The 19966-nt window shown below is 39.4% G+C and overlaps 1 protein-coding gene across 4 annotated transcripts in view; it reads left to right on the top strand.

The window, feature by feature from the left end:
* Positions 1-19966, top strand: part of Ctnnd2 (catenin delta 2) — an 881165-nt gene that overhangs the window by 133513 nt on the left and 727686 nt on the right. For all 4 annotated transcript variants that reach the window (XM_076551692.1, XM_076551693.1, XM_076551694.1 and 1 more), the window contains exon 2: positions 17293-17429. In XM_076551692.1, the coding sequence (XP_076407807.1) occupies positions 17293-17429 (137 nt within the window). The remainder of the gene's footprint in view (positions 1-17292; positions 17430-19966) is intronic.

Raw genomic sequence — 19966 nt, 5'->3', positions numbered from 1 at the left:
ACTGTCTCAAGAGGTGGATGGCCTCCTGTGGGATGAATTTTGAGGCTGTCCTTTTGACCCCCATCTATATATATACATGTATATGCACATCTGCACAGACATGATCGTATATACACACACATAGTGAAAAAAGTTGAATTATCACACTGAAGCATCAATAATGATGCATAATAACCAAAAATTTAATACAAAATACTGGACTGCTGTTGACCACCTGCTGAGAAGATACACATTTCATTTTTCTTGAGTCTTATTTTTTGCATTGATGAAATAGAGTCATTACTGTTTTATGTTTTATGGTGTGAAAGTCAGAATAGACAGGCACAGGCTGTGCATCACAGGGTAAACAGCATCCTATTCATAGACATGGTAAGTGCTTAATTTCCTGTACTCCAGAAATAGCTTCATGTTGTTAACTCAGATTTGTAGTGTACACCTGAAAATCTTCCCTAATAATTTGTTTTCCTTTTATGGATATTTTTCATGAATTAGTATATAAAAATGTTGATGCATAGAGCTAGCATTACCTTGGAAAGTTGAGTGGTGGGAAGAACATTAGTGTTGGTGAGCTGCAAGCTCAACATCAAGATGCTTAGTAATATCCTTTGAATTTGCCTTTGGTTATTGCCCTGAGTGGAGGGTTTGCATATACGTTAAAGGAGTGTTGCTTTAATTGTCTGTTCGAATGAGGTGAGTACCAATGTGGCCTGAATTTTATCTCATAAAGATTTTGGAAAACGCATTCTTGTTTTATTTAGAAACATGTCTTCACCTCTACAAATGCATCATTTACATCATAATTTAAATCCAGTGTAATATACTGTGTGTGATTATAGTTAATTTATCAGTAACTGTTGACTGTATCTTAACATGTAGGATGGCTTAAATGCTATTAACAGATTTTTTTTAACTTAGAGTCAATTTAATAATAATTTGTAAGGCCTAGTCAAGAACTTCATAATTTCCAAAGTATAATAATGAGAACAGTTTTGAAACAGACATAAGCCTTGAATAGAGATCATTGCCTGCTCTGCCAATTACAGTGGGGCGTGCAAGTATATTTCCCAGTGGTATGGTAATTAAACCTGATCACTTTCGACTCCTTAGTCTGCCACAAATTGCAGCCACTGGTTTCCAAGCCTAAAGCAAAAGAGAACAAAGGAAAATGAAGAATAAAATTGGTTTTAAAAGAAATTCATATTCCCATGTCTTTTTTTTTTACTGAGGAATCTTTGTAAGGAGGCTACCTTGGGACCTCTGGATGGTGTGTCAGTCAGTCTGGGCTGGGAATGGTTGAATAACAGAGTCTCAAAACCCCACTGGCTTTCTCTAGGCAATGTCTGTTTGCTATCTCAGGTGATGTTTCTAGTGGAGTTGAATAAAACTTTGGTTTTTCATAGTCACTCTTTAAATGTTGTGCCTCTACCACCCATATACAATGCGCAGGAGCTCCCAGAGCAAGGGAAAACACAGAATGAAGATTCATGTTCCACCAGGTCTGTCAGAGAAGGCATGAAAATTCCATGTTTCATAACATGGAAAAGAAGCCATGCTTTTGGGTTCATATGAGTTTACTATCATGTAACAAGCCAAGGCAAAAGAATACATATCAAGTAGAATCATCAAATAAGGCACTTACAGCATCCAGCATATGTGACCGTGGCGTCCCTTCTGAAACATTCCTTCTTGGGTTCCTGCCTGAGAGATTGTCCAGATGGGGCAGAGCAGAGGATGATCTCACCAGAGAGGAGCTTCATGCTTCTTGTTTCCAAGATGGACATTTCTATACCATGGGATAAATAACAGTGATCACAGTTGGAAAAAGCTCACCTTCTAGCTGGCCCCATGTATTCAGTACTTTTGTTAGCCACGGCTGTTTGCTTTTCTTCTTTTCCCCTGTTACAGAGCTAGGGGGACAATATAATCCAAGAAAGCAGGGCTTCCAGGCTCCCGAGTCAAGTTCAAAAGTGCATATTCCGTGGGACAATTTGCCAATGTAATTTGTATCCAAGGATAATTTGTAATTTATATCTAGCTTCTCAAGAGGCTGAGTTCAAGTTCAGCCCTTAGCTACAGAGTGAGTTCAAGGCCGGTTTGAGTAACTTACCTAGACTGTCTCAAAGTGAAAAACTGCAAAAGGAGTGGAGATGTAGCTCAGTATTTGCCCTGGATTTTATCCCCCAGAGGGCAAAAATAATAGATGAATTAATTAACTAACAAGTGTGCACAGAGTCACTGATAATTTATTGACCAAAGCAAGTATTAATATCAAGACTTTTAAATGAACTATTTTCCTGGTTAGAACTATACAAAGAAAACCAGAGAGCAGATACAATTTCACACCATCTTGTGTTGGGGAAGAATGTAGTTCTTTCAGACCAAGACCTGAAAGGGACCAGTAAAACAATGGAAAGGATCTTAGGTGTCTGGTGACTGGTTTCCACTTGAACACATAACAAGAAATGAACAGAACTGCCAAGAAAATCTCATAAAAATACTTTTAGAAAATGCATCCTTGGAAGCTTAGTGGCAGCCTTAGCTGGGAAATTGAGGGTTATTATGGGCATTCACCAAGGGGGAGCAGCTCAAACTGGTGCATAAGGATCTGTTTTTTTAATTGAGGTGCAGTATATGAATGAGATTAGATCATCTTAGGATATTAAAACATTTTGTCCCCATCACTATTTACATAAAAGAGACCACTGTTTTATGCATATTTTATGAAAATTATGGAATAGATTCATGCAAGTTAACAGGATGTCCAAAAATAGCATTATAAATTTAGCAATAAACTTACTTTGTAAATGTGTGTACTGTTCACTCAAATCTCTAAGCAGACACAAATAAAATGTCTTGTGAAGTCATCTTCATAACTAATTATTAATACATTGATCTCACTTTTTTCTCAGTTCTCTTGGTTTTATTTAAAGATGGTTGCCTATTGGAAATGAAGAGTTTGTGGTGCCAGCATGGATGTGGGAAATGCCAGGGGTCTTCAGCCCTTGATGAAGAGCTAAAAGCAGTTAACTACTGCTGAGAGAGGAAGTAGTCTTCCCCAGGGATATGACCCTCGATTGGTTATCCAATACCAAGTGGTCAGCCCTAAAATCACATACATATAAGCAACACTAAATGGACTCAGCAGAATATATATATATATATATATATATATATATATATATATATATATGTGTGTGTGTGTGTGTGTGTGTGTGTGTGTGTGTGTGTGTGTGTGTTATAGCAATAATAATTAAAGAAAAAGAGGCCATGTAGTTGAACTTGAGGGCAGTACAGAGGAGGTTGGAGAAAACAGAGGGAAATGGGAAATGAAGACATTTTAATTAAAAAATAAAATACATTTAAGAATAAAATAAACAAAGCAAGAATTAACTTGTGACAAATCATAAAACCTAAGCAGTTGTCTGGAGTAGATCTTGAGGATGAAACACGAGTGTCTGCTTAGCTTGTTTGTGGTTCATTCTACATGGGTCTCTCTAAAAGGCTGTCACAATAATGTTAGCATTGAACTCTCAAGCAGGTGGAGATTGACAGTCATCTCACTATTGTTCATTTGTTGGTATAGAACATTTTGCCCGTGAATCTAACAAACTAATACTTACCTTTACTTCTGTGACCCAGGAATTTGGTAGCAGCTTAGGTACATGTCTATGGATTTATATTTCTAATACTGTGTCTGTGAGGACGTCAGCCAGGAGTCTGCCATCCTAAGAGCACTAGGGAGACTTTCCACTTTAGGCCTTTTGTAACATTATGGCTTGTAGTATCTTGTTCTTGGCCCTTGTTGGAGGATACTGTGCTTTCTACTTACATGTACTTCTTCAAGGGGATGTTTGAGCTTTCTCTCAATGGGGACAGCTTGTTCTATGAGCAAACATCATGGACAGAAATCACAATAATTTTTATAATTCATTGTCACAATCTGACATCTGTAGCATGAATCTTAAAAGTTCTTATTAATAAAACAAATTCGTGAGCCAGGTATTGGGGTGAAGCTGGAAGATCAAAGATACAGAACAAGCCACAGCTACCTCACCTTGCCAGATCCTCAGCTGGTCCTGTTTCCTCAGACTGAATACTTCTGTGTCCTCATCCCAATGGCTCTCAGCTGAACTGCTGTTCGAAAGCCTGAAGCTTAACCATCTAAAAGCTTAACCAGCCAAATGCTTCTAGTTTCTGGTCCTCACGCCTTATATATCTTCCTGCTTTCTACCACCACTCTCTGGGATTAAAGACTCGCTTTCTGGGATTAAAGGCATGTGTCACCATGCCTGGCTGTTTCCAATGTGGCCTTGAACTCACAGAGATCCAGAGGGATTTCTGCCTCTGGAGTGCTAGGATTAAAGGTGTGAGTGCCACCATTTTCTAGCCTTTCTAGTGGCTGTTCTGTCTCTGAACACAGATAAGTTTATTAGGGTGCACAATATTTTGGGGAACACAATACCACCACAGACATCACCCCTTTCACCACCTTTTTTTTGAAAGAGTCATCAAATCTTGCCTCTTCTCAGGGGAGGTGAATTACATTTTGGAGCCTGAAGACAATATCAAAGGATTTGTCAACATATTTTAAAATCATCACATCCTCCCAAATGAGCCTAAGAGAATATTTTGTACACATTATCACATAAAATGAATATAAAAGTGAAAGGCAAATTTTTATTACTAATAAATTAATATTCATACTATGTAGCATTGATCACACCCCATCTTTAAAGAGGCAACAATGCTCTAAGTTCTAAGGATTAAGCAGGGCTGAGGTGTTAGTTGTTGCTGTATTGGACAGTGTCTAAAGCATGCAGTACAGCAGTGAGCTTCAGGAAGAACTTCCCTTTGTCTAAATTCCTTAGAAACTCAAACCTTGTAATGAAAAATGTGCAGTAGTCCTTACTAGCATGCAGCATTATAGTTGGGTTTCCCCAGAGGTTCTCCACTGATGTTAATCTCTTTAGGAAACAGTGAATTGAAATAAGGAAACAAAAGGGAACATTGTTCTCATAAAGTAAAACTATGCTTCCATGGGCAGCACAAGGATGTATTTGTGAATAAATAGGAATCTGGAATAGTGTGATACAATGCGATGGTATTTGGTCAGCACATTGCAATTTAATGTTTGCTGTTTACATTGTTATATAAAATGATACAAATGTGGCCTTCATCATCAATCTCTGGACCAAGAACTCTTAAAAAGCCTTGTAAATTCCTGAGTCTAAGGGTGACAAGATCGTCATGTCATTCCTAAGAAGCCCCTTTCAGTCATACTGTGCTTTATGCTAGTGAGATAACTCTTGGTGGTCCCCTCAGTAGATTCAAGATGGGAATTGAGTATCAGAGGAAACAGCTATGTGACTTTAATAATGGAAATTTAAGCCCCACCCCTAACCTCCAGGCCTAGGGGACAAATAGCATTCAATTACCAAATGGTGAAATGAGTTAATACATCATGGATTTGTAATGGATATTCATAAAAACTCCAAATGATGAGGAGGTGTCTAGCATCTCTAGGTTGGCATGCCTATAGAGTCCCACCCCCATAATCTCATGTTATAGACCCCATACAGGACCCTTCTTATCTAGGTTCTATGAACCTCTTTATCTAATCTTCTGTGTCATTTAGACAGTGCCCCATAATAAACAGTAGTAAGATAAAGACTGAGGGAATTAAAGAATGGAGCCGATAACTAAGATTCTTATTTTTGAGAAACGGGGAAATTGTATATAAAGTCTGTAACTGATGATAGCAATAATGATATTTGCAAATTGAAAAATCAGAAGATGAACGGATTTCAAAAATAGGATTAATGACTGATAATTACTTTCCCATAACTTCCAACTATTTTTCAATTTAAAGTTACCTATTGATCATACAGTATGATACTTAACATCTAAAATATCATATTTAATGGATACACACACACACATATGGATTTTCAGACACACAAAGTTTCCTCATTTTGCAACTTTTTGAGAACAATAAAACATGGATGACACCATACCCACAAACAGAGGGGAACACTTACTGAACTTAGTGGATTTAATTAATTAATTATAAAAGGGCATGAAGTTGGGAGGAGATGTGATGGGGAGAGCCTGAGAGGACTTTGGAGGGGAGCAAAGAGTACAAACTCTTATGGTACGTTATATAGGTACATGGAAATTTTCATCGAATGCAAAGTCTTCATATAATTTATTGTTTAGAGGCAACGCTTTCAGCAAAACTCACTTTATTTCTTCTTGCAGTTGTGCGCTGTAGTGAGTGAGATATGTAACTTAAGACTTAGACATTTCCTGTCTGTGAGTAAAGAAGGAGTGTAAATTTATTTTCCAGCCATTGTTTTCAGTCAGCTTTTCTTTTGTCGGCTCTGAAGAGCTAAAGAAATGTCTTTTGAAAAAGCATTCCAAGCCCATCATAGCCACTAAAGTTGTGTAGCACTAATAGGAATGCCGCCGTGCTCTCTCTCCATTGGAATGAGATAAGTATGTTCTCTGACAATGAGTATTTACTCACAGTTTGAATTCCGACCCGGGAAGCTCACTGATAGCCATGTGGGACAAGTGGCTTCCAGCATCCTGAGAAATCGTGAAGAATCACATGTATATTCGTGATCAATGTGAAGGGAAAATTGCTGTAATTTCAGTGGAAACTTTCAAATATGACATAATAAGAGCATGTTGTTGACCAGTATGGGGCCTGCATTGGGGACTTTCCAGTTAATGGATAGTGACAGTCGGAACTGAGAGTTCACAGCAGTTAATTTTTTGAGGGCTGGCGGCTGCACATCATAGAACATACTTTTTAAACTGAGATTTCATCATGCAAATCTATAATTGAGTATGGGAATAGAATGGAAATCTATGTACTTATTTGAAATATGGTAAAAGAGAGTGCTTGGTAAGGCATGCTCTTTTCCTTCCCAGACTCTAGTATTAGATGTGGCTTTAGGCTGCAGGAGCTGAGCTGGGAAATCCCCAGCACCCTGAGGCAGTGGGAGTCTATCTGGACATATATTGTGTGAAGCACACTGTGTGGTGAGCTTTTCACCTTTTTTTTTTTCTTTTCAATTTTCAGCTAAAATCATACTCAACTAGCTTGAGAGAACCTCCCGTTATATAGTCAAAATCTTAATGTTGTCGTACTAATTTTCTGTTGTACATTGATTAGTTTTTATTCTAGAATCCCATACTTTATTTCTTTGTCATGATGAGAAGGGTCTCTGTAGCTTAGGAAACCCATTGGTCAGCTTAGGAAATGCATTTTTGTGTCCTTTGGGGGAATGAGTGTGTGTATTGGTTCCAGAGGGAGACAGCTATAATTTTTACCTAAAATGTTGCTTTATTATCATCATTATCGCTTTCACTTAGACATTCCTATCTTAATTGGGGGCAAAAGCAGCTCTGTGATTGGCAACAATACAGTACAGTGTTTAAGTATTTTAATATTATATGTATTGTCCAAACTCATTAGTTTGTCAAGTTCACAAACATGGAAAATTTATAGGACATTTATACGACCATCAGTGTTTTGGGTATAAAATTCCTTGACATTTTAAAATAAGGCTGATGATGAATTTTAACTCTATTCCTATTTTGACATATTCAATAAGCACTAATCACATCAGGACTTTATAGGGCACGATTCTAGGCACTGAGGTCATAAATATGAATGAGACACAGTTCTGAGCTCAAAGAATCCATGACCTAATTAGGAGACATAAAATGTAAATTTATACTGTTTCCATAAATCTAAGTGCATCATTGATTTAGTAGCACTTTTAGTTGCAAGTGACACAAAAATCCATCCAAATAGCTTAAAGGAGAAGGGGACCATAACCATATCAAGTACTGTCCCCATTTAAAAAACATTAAACGATCTTTTTTTTATAAAAAATAAAAAGAAGAAGAAGAAGAAGCTAGATCATTCGATCTCACAGTGATAAATGCAGTGCCAGAGGAGAGCTCGCACATCAAGGTGACACTGAGGAGGAAGTGAGTCATGTGGTCTGGAGTTGTCCAGAAAGGCTACAGAAAGAAAAAAAATACATAGGAGAATGAGCAAAGGGAAGTAATCATCTTAGTGATGATTAATACATGCAGGGTAATTCTATGTAGGGAAGATTCAATGTAACAAGGTACGCTGTGGTGATGAGTGTGTGGGTGAAAGTGCCCAACCACCTGCGTTTCTTCTGTGGGACTTACATGGTGGAAGGAGAAGACCATCTTCAGGAAGTTTTCCTCTGAACACATACATTCTAGGGTATGCATATGCCTATATTTACACAAATGGCACGTGCGCGTGCATATATACATATACACACACACATGCACACACATACACACATGCCCACACACAGAGAGTAAAGTAAATAATACAAAATGATGTGTATGGAACTACACAAAGCTTGCATCTATGCTAAGAAGATATGTGTAGGACTGCTCGGTTAAGTAAAACAAGACAGAAATTGAGAAAGAAGCATAGCTCAGGCCAGGACCACTGCCTCCCCTAGCCAGACTTCACACTTTATACCAGTGGTTTCTTGCCTACTCTACTTCAATCAGTTTAGAAGGGAGTACTGTTTTAAATGACATTTATTTACAGGGGGGCAAGACATGTGCACCACAATGCTCATGTAGATGTTGGAGGGCAGCCTGCAGGAGTTTGTTCTCCCTTCCAGTATGTGGGTCCCAGGATTGAACAGGCTTTGAGGATTAGCATCAACCATATTTACCTGCTGAGCCATCTCACTGGCGCTAATCTAAGCATTTTTTTTTAATGAAATAGAAGGAAACGGAATAGTATTTATGTGTTATTGGGTGATAATTTAAAATACACTTCTGTCTCAAATAAAATGGGAGGCTGTGTTTCCAGTGTTGGTGTTCAACGGAACAAAGAAAGCAGCAGTGATGACCAGATGATTGGCGAGAAAATTGACTCTCATTGTAAAGGTTGTTATCGGAGGAGGCAGTGCTACAGGGAGATTGGTGACTCAGGGTGATTTTTGTTACTGCTCTGTTCAGAGATAAGAAACTGCTCATATAAACCCTCCTCTTTCTCGCTAATTAGACTCCCGGAGCTCCACCCCGGGCCTAGCCATGGATCTCTGTATCCATATCCCTCAGTCATTGGATGGGGTTTCTGGCACGACTATTAGGGTGTTTGGCCATCCCATCACCAGAGTAGGTCACTTCCGGCTGTCTCTCGACCATTGCCAGCAGTCTACTGGGGGTATCTTTGTGGATTTCTGTGGGCCTCTCTAGCACTTTGCTTCTTCCTATTCTCTTGTGGTCTTCATTTACCATGGTCTCCTATTCCTTGTTCTCCCTCTCTGTTCTTGATCCAGCTGGGATCTCCCGCTCCCCCAAGCTCTCTTTCCCTCGACCCTCGCCCTTCATTACTCCCACTCATGTCCAGGCTGTTCATGTACATCTTAGCCATTTCTCCATCATTGGGCGATCCTCGTGTCTTTCTTGGGGTCCTGTTTTCCCGGTAGCTTCCCTGGTGATGTGAGTAGTAGTCCAGTCATCCTTGTTACACATCTAATATCGTCCTATAAATGAGTACATAACATATTTGTCTTTCTGAGTCTGGGTTACCTCACTCAGGATGATTTTTTCTAGATCCATCCATTTGCCTGCAAACCTCATGATGTCATTGGTTTTTCTCTGCTGAGTAGTATTCCATTGTGTATATGTGCCACATTTTATTTATCCATTCTTCAGTTGAAGGGCATCTAGGTTGTTTCCCAAGGTTGGATAAAGCACAGGGACAAATAGCCAAACGAATGGAAACACATGAACTATGAACCAAAGGCTGAGGGGCCCCCAACTGGATCAGGCCCTCTGAATAGGTGAGGCAGTTGATTGGCTTGATCTGTTTGGGAGGCATCTAGGCAGTGGTACCGGGTCCTGTGCTCAGTGCATGAGCTGGCTGTTTGAAACCTGGGGCTGGGGCTTATGCAGGGACACTTAGCTCAGTCTGGGAGGAGGGGACTGGACCTGCATGGACTGAGTCTACCAGGTTGATCTCAGTCCTCGGGGGAGGCTTTGCCCTGGAAGAGGTGGGAATGGAGGGTAGGCTGGGGGGAAGGTGAGGGGGGGAGAACAAGGGAATCCATGCCTGATATGTAGAACTGAATGGTATTGTAAAATAAAATAAAGGGGAAATAAAAGAAATCACTAGAGAAAAATAAAAGAGATAAGAAACTGTCCTGAGCTTGGTGTCTGTAGGATTCCCAGGGAGGAGATAACAGGAAATGACCTGTGTGGATATCGGGTTCTGTTCACAATAAACTCCCAGGTCATTATTTGCATATCCAGCCTCAGATGAGCTTGGCTTTCCCAGAGTGAAGTGTAGGCAAAATTTGGTGACATGAAACAGGAGGTTGTACTGCTTACAACAGCTCATGTGAAGGTTCTGGATTCAAGTCTCTGTGTGCTATGTACTGGAACCCCACACTGTAGAGTCTCTGACTCATGTCACCAGGTAATGATGTAGACAGATTGTTACAAATGGGTAGTTTTCTAACACTATACATCCACAACCATTAACAAACTCATGGTTGTCACTATACTTTAAAAAATCCCCTGATTCCAATTTCCTTTCCTATTAGTATTTTGAGAGTCATCCTGATGTGTCTCAAATCCCAGCCCAGGGCTCATTTTCTCTGATCCTCTCATCTCACTTAATGTATCTATTCTTGTCCTTTCTTCTTTGTCATACTTGATTTTTCTACTCCTAGTCAATCAGCCTTCTACCTTCTTTTGCCTTTTCTCCAGAGATGTAGATTCTTAGGATCATGATTGCACCAAAAGAAGTTGTCAGCTGCCATAGTGAACTTTCCCTGTTGGTTGGCTCTACACTAATTTTGGGGTTAGTCTTGGCATCTCAGGATGGAAGCTCAAGTGGAACAAGTTTTGGGGTGAGCCTGGCTCACCTACAACATATTTTTGGATACATGTTTGACAAATGCCCTCAGACAACATGGAAATAATTGATCTGCCACTTAAAAGGAAGAAGACTGTGCAACACTCAGGAAAGAGAAGGAGGAGTCTTCCTCTCTCACAACCCTCACTGCTCTAGAATGTGGCTGTGCATATCTGCCTTTTCCTGTTGTAGTCTCCACAGGTGCTTCCCTTTGACCTGCAGATGGAATGTATGTCCCTAAGAATTATAATACAACAGACCTTAAGTTTGTGGTGATACTCACTTTGGTTCCATTTTCCTTGATGATCAATAAACAGTCCAGGCAATGATAAAGAATGTGTCCACTGGCTTTTCAAGCTATGGTTAGCTTCCCATCATTCTAATGTCTCTGACACACAGGTAGAATATTAATACATTGTTTGTCATATGAATGAATGAACTCAACTGCTGTGAGATATCATTCTGTATGCTGTGAATGAGTGTTGCTCTGATTGATTGATAAATAAAATGCTGATTGGCCAGTAGCTAGGCAGGAAGTATAGGCAGGACAAGCAGAGAGGAAAATTCTGAGAAGAGGAGGGCTGAGTCAGGAGTCACCAACCAGACACAGGAAGCAAGATGTGAAGGCAGAACTGAGAAAAGGTATCAAGCCACATGGCTAAATATAGATAAAAATTATGAGTTAATTTAAATGTAAGAGCTAGTCAGTAATAAGCCTGAGCTAATGGCCTAGCAGTTGTAATTAATATAAGCCTCTGTGTGTTTACTTTGGGGACGTGAGTGGGAGCGATTCGTCCTGACTGCTGGCCAGCCGGGACACAGGAAAATTTCTGACTACACTCAGCATTCAATCCAACAGTTCCCCTGTTGCTGCTGTCACAAGTCCCAAGGCAGCAACAAGTTGTAGCTTTTTGGCTGACTTTATATGCTGTGTCTCACTTCACATTCTTGTGTGGAAATGTCCATTTCTCCACTTCCTAGCTTTGCCTTCTATGGATCTCACTGTTCTATATTCCGAATATAGTTCAATGCTGATATTTTCCATCCTCTAATGCTGTGTTGCATACATTTTTTTCCCCAGATTCCTTTTCAAAGTTGCTATTTTCATGTATCAAGTCCCAGAAGCCTGCTTGATTGATGGTTGTACCTTAGTATCCAAATGCTCAGGATTCATGACTGTTGGGAATCCACTGTGGCAAAAGCCTTCAGCTAGCCTTAGAATTTCTGAAAATCTTTCCTAAGCCAAAATAAATCACTCAAGAACTGTACAGAGAAGTGCTTCCAACAAAAAGCCCACTCTGCTTATGTTATATGCTCTAGTAAGCAGCCATTATTGATTTTACTCTAATAGTTCATACATTAACTCAACAGATATTAACTGGCTGCTGTATAACAGCTACTGAGCTAGGTGTGGTATATTGAACACAGATCAAGACAGATCACACTTTTATCCTCATTATTCAGCTTTGACAGTGATTAACTATTATTCTGCTTATATTATAATAAGCAGTGATTTTAAATTTCTCTTTTAAAGGACAGAAGAAAGGATAGACATATTTTTGCGTGCAGAACAGTTTTAACAGAGGATGGTGTTCTGACTCCCCCCTGGTAATGGTATATTACTTACAAATTTAAGATTCAGCTTGAGTGTCCACAGTGACCACACAAAGGAGAAATTCAATGTTAGTGTTTTGGTACTAATCTGTACTAGCCATGGATTCTATACAGCTTACTTTTCATAAAAATGTTGATGCTTATTCTTAAAGTCTTTGAACTGTTACAATTTGAGGTAAAACATATAAAATCAAACATTGAAACATATTAAACTTTAGACATTAAGCTACTTGTATCCATATATATTTAAATAGGAATACTTGTAGTACTTTATTATTTAGTACTAATTTGATATGAGTGATACATTATGAAAGTGGCACTGAGTGATGGAAGTAAAACAAAGAGTTAGTCTGTTGTGGGAGCCCGTTCTGGGGTTCCTCGTGGCTTTACCCAGCAGGTCCGAATAGAGGATGATCAGGACCACGGGCCTGAGTGCAGGTGTCTGAGATGGTCTGCACTTGGCTGTGCTGGGGGAGGAGGTCTTTTGCTCCACCCCTTGGCGTCTCTATAAAAACCCTGGACCAGAGACAGTCGGGGCCCGTTGGAATAGGTTCCAGGCCCTCTCGAGGCTATCCTTTATTTTCTATCTGTTTATCTCCGCAAGATTCTCCGCTATAAATCCTTCTATCTAATATTTCCTGCTGCTCGCACTCAAGAAAACTCTGGGAAGCTGTGGGGGTGGTGGGTAAACGCCCCACAGTCTGTTGACAGTGTTTGTGTTTTAGAGCATACAACCTGGAGAGCATTGTCATCAGGAGGCTGTTCTATACTATAGCAGCCCAGGGTATTCTAGTTTGGTGTGAGGAGTCCAGGGGAGTAATATAAGCTTTTATGGAGTTGAAGTCATGGGTTGAAGATAGAGATGAGAATGTCAGAAGGTATATAGACATCCTTACCATCAATAAAGTAGAAGGTAAAATACACTTTTTTTGTGAAAAGTAAAATATGAGAAACATGCAGACTTGATACACAGTGTTTAGAACCATCTGTTTTTTATTCTGATTAAAAAGAAAATATGGTTTCTGGCTGAGCATTCAGTGGCACAGGTCTTAGTAGCAAACAAGGACCATGGGGGATTCATGTGGGTTTGAAGGTTTCATGTAGGGAATGCCACTTTATACTGTATGTTGGATCTCGAGTGTTTCTAAAGGTTGAACTGGGAAAGTTTTGCTCTCCAGGGTGGCCCTCCTGTGGAACTTTTAGGAAGTGGTGCCTAATGGAAAGTCAGTGTGTTATTGATGGATAATGTAGAATATGTCCTCTTCCTCTTCTTCTTGTTTCCAAGTTTGTGAGGTGAGCTGTAGTCAGACTTTCCTTTGTGGGACCACCAGCCTGCAAATAACAACATGGAGACTTATTAATTATGAAAGCTTGACCTTAGCTTAGGCTGTTTCCCAACTAGATGTTGTAACTCAGATTAACCTGTTTCTATTAATCTACATTCTATCATGCTGTGGTCCTCACACCTTATATACCTTTCTGCTTCCTACCATCACTTCCTGGGATTAAAGGTGTATGTCACCATGCCTGGCTGTTTCCAGTGTGGCTTTGAACTCACGGAGATCCAGATGGATCTCTGCCTATGGAATACTAAGATTAAAGGTGTGTGCCACCATTTTCTGGTCTCTATATCTAGTGGCTGTTCTGTTCTCTGACCCCAGATAAATTTATTAGGGTGCACAATACATTGGGGAACACAATATCACCACACATGTAAGTTTACCAAATATTAAGTATTCATTGCATAATTAAACCATACTCTACTTTTTATGGATAAAAGAAACTAGTCAGGAGATATTGCTGAATAATACAACCTCTACATTAATTCTGTATTCATTATATGGAATAAATTATATAAAAATTGGATAGTCACATCTTCATTAAAGCAAATATATTTCTGTATCTGGAATGGTAGATTTACTCAAACCTGCCTTCCTTCCTCCCTCCCTCCCTCCCTCCCTCCCTCCCTCCCTCCCTCCCTCCCTCCCTCCCTCTTTCCTCCCCTCCCCCCCTCAGTCCCTTCTGAGGCAGTTCAAATCTCGGATCTGGCAGGTCTTTCCACATTTCCTTTGTCTCTTCTTTGTACACCACAAGATATGAAGTTTGGGAGCAAGTGTTGTCAGTCTTTGCTTCTTGGGCATAGTAGTGACCAATGGTAAAGTTACAATGGTCTGTGGACATTCTAGTGCAGAAGTTATTACGAGTCGTTTTCATTCAGGTGTGGAAGCTGCCTCGGGTAACAGCTGCTCTGCATGGTGGGATAAACCTTGAACATTTCACTTTGCTTCTGCTATAGAAGAATGACAGGAAAGGGGGGTTGGATAAACAGCACTATATATCTCTTAGGCTATTTGGATCAAAGGGTAAGACTTAGTTGAATGCCTACTAAGCATCATATTTTATTAAGATAGGACACTGCTATACTTTTTATAAAACTTTGTTGATAGATTGGCATTTCTGATGCATTCTAGGTTGTGGGAAGTAGACACATCAAAAGGTACTCAAGTAGGAACGGCAAGACAGAAAAGCTGATTCCTGCCCCACTTATGCGTCTTAACACTAGCCTGGGACCCGAATTAACGGGGATTGGATGAAGGTTAGAGAGCATAAAATTTAGAATAGTGAGTTAAAGTATGCAAGGCTCCAACTTTCTCAGAGTTCGGTGCTTCTGTGTGATTCTGTGGAAGCCGCCTGCATGGGCACCGGTGGAGGGTCAAGTGTCAAGGTCAGAAGTGGGTCTCTCAGAGGTGACAGATGTGACATTGTCTTTCTTACTCTTCTGTGTTGCTGCCTCCTTCCTCTCTGAAAACATCTCCCAGTTCCAAGGCCAGAGGTCTCACTACTTTACCTGGGTGCATCTGTTGACCTAAATGTCTACATCCTGCATAAGCAAGAGACTTGGTCAGAAAAGGAGAGCACACAGGAAAGTGATATAAATGCATGGATACGTTTCAGGTGATCGTCACAACACCCTGCCGTCGTCATTTAGGTGGCATCCATTCTGTTGGTTTCTGTCCTTTCGAGCAGACATCTGGAACACGTCAGCTACAGCCCTCGTCGTATGTGTGTTTATCATGTTGTGTATTCAAACTCTGTCTTGGTGATGTTTCTCCTGAACACCCTCATGTGTTCTGTTTACAATGGGATAATTTTCCAAAGCTAGCCTGTTCTCCCAGGTGATAGTATAAGTCACTTACTTCAAGAGTTGGTTGGTTGACAGTGAGGATTTGAATGACACATTTTTATTATATATTTTGGGTCAAATGGCACTTAAGTGGTCTTTCTTAGGTATTCATAATCCAATATTATTGAACAACTGTAATGCATAATATAGAATAAGAGCATCTGTAGGAATTCTGCCTCAGTATCAAAGCTAGGGTGCTCAGAATGGGGTCCTAAAAAATACCCTTGGATATGTGAATAACACTGGTCCCAGAGGGACATGCAATACTGTTGTGTTGGTGTGAAACTAACTTTTATTCTTCCTTAGCATTTTATCAAGATGCTGTGGTTAAACTTTGTGTTAGTCTTCTGGTGATCTCTGTGTTAATGACCCTTGCTAGAGGAGATAGACACCTGACAGAGCAGTCTTTGTCTTAATCTATTTAGACTGCCAGTGATGGAGCACTTGCCTGCTTTGTAGAATACCCTGGGATCAGTCCTCAGCACTGTTAAAACAAATACACACACACACACACACACACACACACACACACAATATATATATATATATATATATATATATATATATATCATCATTATCGTCATTATCATCATTTCTCATAGTTATAGAGAATCAAGAAGCCCAAGTTCAAGGCACAGCAGAGTCAGTGTCTGGTGAGGGCCTACATCCTAGTTCATAGATGATTCTTTTCACTATGTTTTCCTATGGTGGGAGAGGGAAGGGTCCCTCCCTTCTGGGCCATGTTATCATAGCACCAACATGCTCATGAGAATTTTTACTTAATAGCCTAATTAATTACCAGAGGCCCCACCACTTCGTGCCATTACCTAAAGAGGTAAAAAATTTGAATCTGTGTGAGTTTGACCAATATATATTGGAATAAAAATAACTTTGGAGAATCTAGTTTTTAGCTTGGACCAGTGTGTCCATTTTGCATTGGTATTAATGTAAGTTGAGTTTCTGATTTATTTCTTAAGCTTGAACAAAATAAACTAGAAAAAAAAGGTCCCTGCTGGTTTTAAAGAGGTATTGTCTGCTCTCTGTCAGGGTATGAATGTAACTATTTGTGGGCTGAAACAGCTATTTTCTGTATTTCACAGTACCAACCAAACTTCTTTTGGGGTATCCCTTTAGTTACTGTAATAATTGGTCATTTACATTGTATGATTTTTCTTGTAAAGGGGATTATAGATTATCTTGAAAACATACCAGTAGAGTAGTGCATTTGTATAAGGCAGATGTCAGTCTGTAAGTAGACTAGATTTGACTCAATGTTTTATACCTTTTTTCATCCTAATTATCTTGCTTCTACCTTATCACCATTTACTGTCCCACATAAAAGATGAAATGGCACAAAGGTGTGCCTGTGCCGTCTCAGACTTGGTTGGGGTTTGTACAGAGTGACATCCTGCTTGACTTCACTGCTCCTTGTTAGAGAGTTATGTCCCACGAGTTGGGACAGCCTGTAACTTTTGTCCCTCCAACTGTAGACCTCATAGCTGTGTCTGTTTGCAATGATGTCCAGCTGGTCTGAGCATGTCCTCTTGTGTTACAGGAGCTATGCCTGTCCCAGACCAGCCTTCTTCAGCCTCAGAGAAGACCAGCTCCTTGAGCCCAGGCTTAAACACCTCCAATGGGGACGGCTCTGAGACAGAGACCACCTCTGCCATCCTTGCCTCTGTCAAAGAACAGGTAGGAGCATTCCAGTGGTGTTTCATACATGGGGGCATGTAAAAATTGTTTCTTTGGCGGAACATTGATGGTTACATTGTTTGAGCGTAGTATCATGTTAGTACTCATTAGATAAATAATACTAAAATATGGTTACAATTGTTTTTGACTTCATGCTGTTACTTGTGGTTTAGGCGGCTTTTCTTATAAACATAAGTCTAACATATTCCATAAGGAAGAGAACACTTTTATGAAGATGAATTTTTGGAAGATATGTTGATTAACTTGACATTTGTTGTTATTGGAAGTTTCAGGTCAAATAGTTGGTATGCCAAAATATTGGCTAATAAACTGTCAACAATTATCTGAGAAGCTAAAAATTGAGAATTTATTGATAATTGTTGAGTAGTATCTCAGTAGGTGAAGGGAAAATGAACTTCCTGGGTTTTTTTTGTTTGTTTGTTTGTTTATTTTTTTGTTTTGTTTTGTTTCATGGCTAGTCTTTTTTTTTTTTTTTTTTTTTGGCGGGGGAAACTGCATTACACTGGTCTATCAATGATTGTGTGAAAACATAAATACTTGAGAGTTTAAGGAACATCAATAGAATTCATCATATAAAACATGTTAATTACAATACAGGAAAAAAATCTAAAACTTTCCCTGTCAAAGTTATCAAAGTCTGATATGACATCACTATAAAAATGGATAAATAAATAAAACTCAAGGTTGAGATTTAAAAAGAAACTATTTCATAAAAACTGTTTCTTGTAAATCAAGGATGCTAAATGATTACAGAAATCTGGATGGAGACATATTTTCTTCTGATCATCGTCTAGAGAATAAAGCAGGATTCTTAATTTAAAACAAAATGTAGTTGACATGTAACTTTTGTACTTATTTAGAGGATACAGTATTATAACTTGAAAGATGTGCTGTATAATCTATAGATGGGATAATAAGCATTTCTACCCATGAAATGATTTCAGGCTATTTTCTTCCAGTTGTTTTGAAGTCAACAATGAATTCTTGCAGACTTTAGTTACACTGTGATGTTGTAGAGCATTAGACTAATTCTTTTGTTCAATTATATTTTGTTGCTCAGCATTCTGCCTCTTTGCTCCTTCACACCCTAGTCTCTATGGGCCTCATTCTGCTTTCTGTTGGGTTTGGGTCGTTTTATTCCATGATGCTGGTTTAGCAAAAGCATTGTGGAAAAGAGATACAACTTGTAGCAGGAACAGTATGGCAGGGGTGCACAGCCCGAAGGTGGAACAGTTAAGAATAGTCACTGTTCTGTATGCAAACTGAAAGGCTGCAGAGGATAATGTTTAATAAGTAGGGCTGATTAGATAAGTGTAGGAAGCCCACATGTCAGTCTATTAGTAAAGCTATAGGGGATGCCATTGACAGGAAAGATCAATGATACTGTCAGACATTGCCCCCACCCCAAGCCCCACTTCAGGAAGTGTGCAGCTTAATAGGTCTACAGGGAGAGCTGAGTAGATCGATTTGATAGTCTAGAGTGGGAAGATGTTAAGTAGGAGCTTGTGCTGCTCCATGAGTTTGCTAGTGAAGATCCCATTTCTGATCATTCTAAGGAAGATTGGCCGTGGGAGCCCAGCAGGGGTTTGTGCCAGACCTGGAACCAGTCCAAGGTACTTCCTCACGACAGTTAAACTAAGGCTAGTTTAACTATAGTTATAGGTCTTCTTTGGGTTTGATCTGGAAGTCTTCCTGAGACACTGGCTTTAGTTCAGTGATTAAAATATAAAATGGGGGGTGAACATTTAACAAGAAAATTGTAAGACTTGTCTAATGACAAATATGGTGTTTTATTGTGGAACCCAGTAGTACAGCTTACAATGGGTGAAAAGGCATGCCAAGTCAAGGCCCTGTGTAGAGAAACTTCAGGTCATCACACTATTGACATCTCCCAAAGAGACACATAAAATTAGACAGTTGTTTAATTGTTGTTTTGATATAGTCTCATGTAACCCAGTCTGGCTTAAACTCATTATGTGTCTAAAGAAATTGACTTTGATTTTCTGATTCTCCTGCCTCTACTTTACAAGGGCTAGAATTACAAGCATGTATGAACATACTTGGCTTATGAGATCTGGGGATTGAATCCAGGGTTTCTTGCATGCTAGGAAATCACTATACTGAGTCATATAACCTGCCCAAGTTTAGACAGTTGTAGCCAGTGTCATCTATCTGGTTATTTTTGTAGACAAACAGTATTTTTAAGATCACGTAGATGTATGAATATTTGAAGGATGAAAGGAGGACAGAATCCACTTCACCAAACAAACTAATCACAGTGGTATCAAGTGGATGGAAATAAAAAGACTTATCTGTGTAGGACATAATGAAGGGCTTATAACAGATTCAGATGTCAGTTGAAGCCCAATTCCTCTCTTGTTAGTATTTCAGTTTAGTCCAAAGGAGCGCTTGAATGATACCAGTGTGAACATCTCAAATAAAATTAAAATTAAAATTGCCTTACAATATATAGAAAAATGCCTAAGAGAATACTATAGCCATTAACATGAAAAAAT

Source organism: Peromyscus maniculatus, chromosome 15, assembly GCF_049852395.1.
Source record: "Peromyscus maniculatus bairdii isolate BWxNUB_F1_BW_parent chromosome 15, HU_Pman_BW_mat_3.1, whole genome shotgun sequence".
NCBI lineage: Eukaryota > Metazoa > Chordata > Mammalia > Rodentia > Cricetidae > Peromyscus > Peromyscus maniculatus.
This window is presented reverse-complemented; position numbering and strand designations above follow the sequence as displayed.